Source organism: Rhincodon typus, chromosome 40 (genome assembly GCF_021869965.1).
Source record: "Rhincodon typus isolate 14 chromosome 40, sRhiTyp1.1, whole genome shotgun sequence".
Taxonomy (NCBI): Eukaryota; Metazoa; Chordata; class Chondrichthyes; order Orectolobiformes; family Rhincodontidae; genus Rhincodon; species Rhincodon typus.
In genome coordinates this window covers 3372673-3380066 of record NC_063371.1, presented here as the reverse complement: position 1 = coordinate 3380066, position 7394 = coordinate 3372673, and the positions used below count along the sequence as shown (strand labels likewise).

Sequence of the window (7394 nt, the reverse complement as noted above, 5' to 3'; positions counted from 1 at the left end):
AATCCACCCTAACCTGCACATCCCTGGGCACTATGGGTAATTTAGCACAGCCAATCCACCCCTAACCTGCACATCCCTGGGCACTATGGGTAATTTAGCACAGCCAATCCACCCTAACCTGCACATCTTTGGACTGTGGGAGGAACCAGGGCACCCGGAGGAAACCCACACAGTGGGGAGAAGGTGCAAACTCCGCACAGACAGACGCCCCGAGGCTTCGGTGCTAACTACTGAGCCACTGTGACACTGTAACATCAACGTTATTAATTTCCCACTCATCCCAAATCTGGTCAGCTTACTGTTTTCTCACCCTCCTTGTTATCCCTCTCCGACCTCAACCTGCTGTTCCCTCACCCGCTGCCTGCTTCGTTTACAAACTCTCCAAAAGTACAAGCAAAAAAAAATGTCCCACAAACAACTCATTCTCAGAAACATTCCATCTGTCTCTCTCTCTCTGGGCGCTGTGCAGCCAAGCCCTTTGGCATCAGAACTAGCTGCAGTGTCCCAGGTCCCTCAAAACGCTCCTTCTGTGGCATCTCTCCAGCTCCCACTCCCACAGTAATCCAGGGGCAAACGTCGGCACATGGTCACCTATTTGAGGTTATAGTCGGGTCAGTCACAGCGCTGCTGAAGGCTGAATGGCCTCTTTGTACAGCTCAGTGATTGCTGAGAATCAGCCTCACAGGAGCAGCAGGGAATGAGGAAGGTCAATGGGACGTTGACTCCTTGGTGGCGAGAGGATTGGAGTACAGGAGCAGGGATGTCTCTCCGCAGTTGGACAGGGAGAGACCGCACCCTGGAGTATTGAGTGTGGGAGGTTTGGGGGGTCTCCTTATCTGAGGGGAGGGGGTTCTGGCGATGGCGGGAGAGCAGCAAAGGGTTTCCCAGACTGATTCCCGGGATGGCATGGACTGACGGATGAAGAGAGACCGGATCGGGTTAGGATTATATTTACTGGAGTTTAGGAGAATGAGGAGGGATGTCATACAAACTTAACAGGGACTAGACAGGGTAAAGGATGTTCCCGATGACTGGGAGGGCTGGGGGTGGGGGTTAACCCGGTGGTGGGGGGGGCGTGGTCACAGTCTAAGGATACGGGGTAGGACTGAGATGAGGAGAAATGGCTTTGCCCAATGAGTAGGGGAGAGTCTCTGCCCTAAGAAAACAGTGGAGGTTTTCAATGAGGAGTCGGATATAATTCTCAGGGATGAAGAGATCAAAGGGAGAAAACGGGAACAGGGGAACTGAGTTGGATGGCAAGCCTGTGATCGGGCAGAGCAGGCTCAAAGGGCCGAATGGCCTCCTCCTGCTCTTATTTTCTAAGCCTCCTTCCTTCTGTATTGGAGCCCCGGGCGTGGCCTCGCGGAATCTTGTTTCCCCCTACCCCCCAACCTCCGGGGGCAATGCGACGCGGGAGATGTCACCTCGGTCCCTAACGGAGCCAATGATTGTGTCTTTCCTTCAGTTACCCCTACAGCGAAGTCAACACTGAAGGCACGCAGTATGCCAACACCCGCTGCCCAGCTTGGTGCGACCGCATCCTCATGTCGCCATGCGCCAAAGAGATCGTCGCCAAGGTAACCACCAATCCTGGAGCTTCGCTCAATCCCTGGGGCTCTCTTTGTTGGGCTGGAGGTTGGGGGGGCGCGGTGGTGGAGTGGGAAGGGTGTGGATTGAGCAGGGTGCATCCACTAGGTTTCAGAAGAAAATAATTGAAATACATCAGATCATTGAGGATGGAGGGGCTCGGCTGAGGGGGGGGTCGGCCAATGAATTCTGAGCCCAGCCAATGGTGCCCCCCCCAATCCTGTGAGCGAATCTTCTTAAAAAGTGGCCGCTGCCCCTTTAAGGGGCTGTCATGTTAGTAGAGCCCTTTCAGCAGCACACTGAATGCTGGGATAGCACTGCCTCCATCGCAGCCTCTTCGCAGCAACAAAATAAACCGATGAGACGGTACTTCCGCAGCAGTGGATCAGGAGACAGGGATCTCATGTTGTCAAGACACCTCACAACATGTTAATTTGAACTGCGAAGAAGTTTGTTTGCTGCCATCACCTGACATAGAGATAGAGTAGGACAGGGGAGATGATGCTAATTGATCGGAATTGAATATTGTGCTCTTCAATATCTTGTCTTTTAGGGAGAGTACGTGTATGACCTAGTGGGACCGTCAGTCTGTATGGGTGACCACAAGGTAAAATCTATTAGTCGTAGTCTTTTCGAAATTGTGTGGTTTGAGAGCAGTGATTATGTAGACGGTGAGAGATATTTGTCCCAGAGTTGGTATGTTCTCATTGTCAACTTTGAGAGGCTTGTCAAGGTGTCGAGACCCAATCATGCCTCCAAACTCAAATATGGACTCTAGTTTAAACACAAACATTCCCAGGACACTACCGCGCAGGCTTAGATACAGGCTAAATCTTTCTCTACATTGTCCCCTATCAAACACTTCCAGGGCAGGGACAGCACAGGGTTAGATACAGAGTAAAGCTCCCTCTACACTGTCCCCCATCAAACACTCCCAGGATAGGGACAGCACGGGGTTAGATACAGAGTAAAGCTTCCTCTACACTGTCCCCCATCAAACACTCCCAAGGACAGGGACAGCACGGGGTTAGATAGAGAGTAAAGCTCCCTCTACATTGTCCCCTCCATCAAACTCTCCCAGGGCAGGGACAGCACAGAGTTAGACACAGACTAAAGCACCCTCTATTCTTTTAAACTGAAAGTACAGCTCCCTCTACACCATGCTGCACAGGTGCAGACTCCTGGTGTAGGAGACAGAATAATTCTGGAAGCAGAAAGCTGGCCCAGCATGGGATGGGGTTGGAAACTAGGTGGGATTCTGCGAGAATTGATTGTGCGAAGATCAGACCAGCTCTCTCATTCTAGACGTCATTTTTGAACCAAAATTAATTTTCCAAAGTCTCACCCACCGCCGCTAGAGCGAGACTTGAACTCACAACTGCGTGGCTCACTGCTGAGCCATGTCTGGGCTTCGCTGGTGATAAATAACTTTCTAATTTGTTTTTGTTTCCTTCCCTCGCTTCTTGCAGCCCGTGTACCTCTCCTTCAGGATCAGCGATAGGCTAGAGATGGTAGGTGCACGTGTGAGCAGGGCCTGGTTAAAATGTCTTCAGGCGCGCTCGCTGACCCCCCCTCCCCATATAGTTGACCTCAGCGCCATTTGCAAAAATGGCTCACACGGCCATCCCAACATTGTGCTGAGGGTCCTCGCCTCGGTAACAGCGCAGCCATTCTCCCTCTTCGCAGTCCCTCCGTTGCTCCCTCATCGAGCGGGTACAACACCCTGCACTGTGGGCACAGCTTGCCTACCACTTGGCATTGAGGACTCCATCCCCGGCTGTTATCATCAGTGGTGCCAATCTGCCTGTGTTCTCCCCACCCACCCCTCCAACCGGGAGTCGGTGCCAGTCATGCCCTCTGTGTGGGCTCATGTCCCCCTCAGTTTCCATCTACAGGATGTGGGCACCGCTGGCATTTATTACCCCATCCCTAATTGCCCTAGGGGGCAGTTGGGAGTCAACCAGACATTGCTATGGGTCTGGAGTCACGTGTAGGCCCAGACCAGGTAAGGATGGCAGTTTCCTTCCCTAAAGGGCATTAGTGAACCCGATGGGTTTTCCCGTCCACCCCTCACAAACAATTAGGCTCTTAATTCCAGATTTGCATTTGAATCAGATACTAATTCCACCACCTACCGCGGCGGGATCCGAACCCGGATTCTCCCAGACTGCGGTCACCAGATTAACTTCAGGGCAACAATGCCACTAGGCCGTTGCCTGTCAAGGCGCTACTCCAGTGCCAGTAGCGAGCCAATTCCTGTCCTCATCCAACTCGGCAAACTGGTCTCTCCTCACGCCTGCTCTCCCTCTCGGAAGCGACGACAAGGACAAACACATCCAGCCATCCCTCTGCAGCAGGCTACTGATGTCTCGCACCTCTCTCTATCTCTCCTCGCCCACAGGAAGCCTCTGTGGCAACGTGACTTGATCCCTCTCGGCCACAGAACGAACAAATTCCCGGTCACCGCGGTGAGCGATCAGGATTTGACACATCGGGCCTCGATGCCGAGAGACTCAACAGATGGACGATCCCCATATTCCGGGCCTCAGTTCCTGACTAAACCCCCAAACCACACCCCACCCCACACCTTGCACACTTTCCAACACCTGCGTCCCTGGATCGCGCAGAGAACTCAACTGTATGGTCCATTTCCCGACTGACGCCTCCAAACCTTCCCAACAACGTTCCCCAAGTCTGTTGAATGCGGTCTTGGGGAGAAGAGAATTGAAGGAACCAGGAGTAAGGTGCACACCTCTTCCAGCCTGCTGGGCTAGGATCATGGGAAGATCATCCATCTCGATCCCCTGTTCGCCTCTTTCTCCATTTCGACGTCCCAAGTCGAACTCTGTGCTTGTACACTTTATATATCTGCTTCGTCAATCAAGGATCTCAGAGCTTTGAGTTGGGAACATCATGTTGAGGTTGTACAGGACGTTGGTGAGGCCTCTTCTGGAGCACTGTGTCCAGTTCTGGTCGCCCTGTTATAGGAAGGATATTAATAAGCTGGAGAAGGTTCAGAAGAGATGTATCAGGACATCGCTGGGACTGGAGGGTTTGAGTTATAAGGAGAGGCTGGGAGTTTTTTCCACTGGGGCGTAGGAGGCTGAGGGGTGACCTTAAAGAGGTTTATAAAATCATGAGGGGCATTGGTGAGTGGCAGATGTCTTTTCCCGAGGGTGCGGGATTTCAAGACTACTTTCAAAGTGAGAGGAGAAAGGTTTAAAAAAGACATGAGGGGCAATTTTTCACACTTTTTCGTGTGTGGAATGAACTGCCAGAGGAAGTGATGGATGCAGGTATAGCTACAACATTTGGATAAGTCCATGAGTAGGAAATGTTTGGAGGGGATAAGGGCCAAGTGTAGGCAGGTGGGACTAGTTTATTTTAGGATTATGGTCAGCACAGACTGGTTGGGCCGAAGGGTCTGTTTCTGTGCGGTGTGACTCTAGGACGTACCAGAGACTTGTAAGGGTCCCTTTAAGCTGTTTCGGAGGCTGGTTGGGAGGCAGTTGCGTGGCTGAGGGCGCCTGGAGTCACGTGTAGGGCCCGGACTAGGGAAGGGCGGCAGATCTCCCCGTCTAAAGGGACACCAGTGAGCCAGAATGGGGTTTGCAAACGGGTCAGAGGTTGACCTCAATGCAGTGGGACTTTGATGAGGAGGAGCTGGCGTTGGACAGGGGCAGACGAGATCAGAAATCACACGACACCAGGTTACGGTTTATTTGAAAACACAAGATGTTTGAGTATTTGCAGATGCGTTCTATTTCACTCACAAACTAAAAAACGAAACCGGTCTGAATCCAGATTAAAACACAGCCGGGTTCTAAATAAGGCCTGGCGCTGCCTGACCTGAGATGTCACCTCGCGTATACACTGATAAAACCTTTAATTCGCTCAGGGCAGTGACTTGAAAGAAATTCTGGGATTTGTGTTTGAATCAGTGGAAACCTGCATTTCCGTCCTGACAGATTAAAGATCCAACAGGAGGCAGCCAGTGAGCTGTTTGTAGGGTTGTTAGCTTTCTGCTTATAAATTCTGTGCCGGTATATCTTCTCTTCCACGCTGCACCCGAGGAACGAGCTGAGCTCCGAAAGCTAGTGTTTTCAAATAAACCTGTTGGTCTGCAGCCTGGTGTCATGTGACTTTTGACCTTGCCCTGAGACTTGGTTGAGGAATGTATTTTCTTCCTTAAAAAAGAAACAGAACCAAACGTAGAACAGCCCGCGCCCACCACCTTGCGCCCATATCTGTGCCACCCCAAGCCATCGCCTGTCCCTCACCTGCCCACCATGGGCCCATATGCCGACCAATGCCACTCCAACCAACTCCCCCAACCCAACACCGCCACCACATTATGCCCTCCAGTCCTTCTCTACCCAGCTCGCGGTGCGTTGTGGCCCCTTATGATGCCTCAGTGCCTGCACCGCCATTTGAGTTCTGCCCACCAAACCAGCTGCATGGGTTGCCAACGGTGCCAAACAAAGACCCCGCTTCCAAACTGAACTTGAGCCTATACGAGGCCACGTTCCCTTCCAGACCCCAAGGGAAAACAGGGTGGTGAAGCCGGAGCTGATCAGCGGTAGGCCATTCAGCCCATCGAGATAGCCTTACCACTCAGCACTTTGACGTCTTGGACCAGCTCCGTTGCTGTTCATCAGAAATCTCTCAAAATCTGCCTGCAACATCCTCAAAGACTGAGCTTCCTCGGGCCCCAGGGGTATAGAATTTCAAAGCTTCTCCACCTTCCTTCCTGATTTAAGGAGACCGAAAGCGCACGTGCATTCTCTAACCAAGCTCTGTGATGATCAAAGCAAGACTTTTGCTGGCGCCAGGCTCGAAACCATTTGCTATGCATTACCTTTCAGAGATTGATAAATTCCCTTTTTGTACATCCACGCTTTCCAACCTCCAACCATTTAAGAAATCCATTCGGATGTAGTAACAGGCCAGGGTGGCCGAATGGTGCCCCCCCCTCCCGGAACTCCTGTCTCTGTACGAAGGGCCTGTTCCTGCACAGAAGGGTGAGACCCAACGCCCCCATGCTTTGGAGACGATTTCGGAAAAGTGCCTTATTTTGCCTGTTCACCTAAGCAAACCAACACTGGTATCATCAAAGTTCGCTCACCATCACTTCCTCTCCCCACGCACCCACGGAGCGGGTGTTGGTGTTTTTTGAGAGATCGGCGTGGGAGAGGGAGTGATCAGAGGCTGTTTCTAGTTCAGCATCCACAGTGGGCTGAACGGCCTCTATATTATTCCGTCATTCGATGAATTCCAATGTATCATACTGGCCGCCACTGTTTCCATAAACACCACCATGAATGCCGCTTGTGTATATAGTCTGTCTGTACATTGTAATCGTCCTGACCTTGTAAAGAACTGAAATAAATTCCAAAAATACACCTCGATTTGCAAACTGTTTCATTTTTGTGTGTCACTTCTGTCATGGTCCCTGAGGCTGCATGATTTGTGGAGTGTGAGACGCCTTGTTTTCACCATAAAGGCTGACCTTGGCTTGAAGCCTGTTGAGTAGGCCGCAGTGGGCAGCTGCGATCAGAATTCTGTCCCTACCAAACGTACAGCAACCAGCCAAAACATACCTCTCTTCACAGCAGGCATACCACTTCCTCGGGAAGGTGTTAGGATAGTTGTGTCGAGGGGAAGCTTAAGGCGAGGGTTCCTGTAGCCGACCAGCTCTGTCTCTCTCTCTCTCTCTCTGTCTCTGTCACTCTCTCTCTCTTTGTCCTCTCTCTCACAATAGGTTTCTCTCTGTCTGTCTCTCTCTCTCTCTCTGTCGCTGTCACTCT

The 7394-nt window shown here is 51.6% G+C and overlaps 1 protein-coding gene across 2 annotated transcripts in view; it reads left to right on the top strand.

The window, feature by feature from the left end:
* The window catches only part of LOC109925463 (inositol polyphosphate-5-phosphatase A-like), a 13685-nt gene extending 6682 nt beyond the window's left edge, over positions 1-7003 (top strand). The window contains exons 10-13 of one of the 2 annotated variants that reach the window (XM_020525403.2): positions 1466-1577; positions 2141-2194; positions 3057-3098; positions 3989-7003. In XM_020525403.2, the coding sequence (XP_020380992.1) occupies positions 1466-1577; positions 2141-2194; positions 3057-3098; positions 3989-4009 (229 nt within the window). In that variant the 3' untranslated portion in view covers positions 4010-7003. The remainder of the gene's footprint in view (positions 1-1465; positions 1578-2140; positions 2195-3056; positions 3099-3988) is intronic. The other variant, XM_048618729.1, reaches the window with a different exon arrangement.
* The last annotated feature ends 391 nt before the right edge of the window (positions 7004-7394 follow it).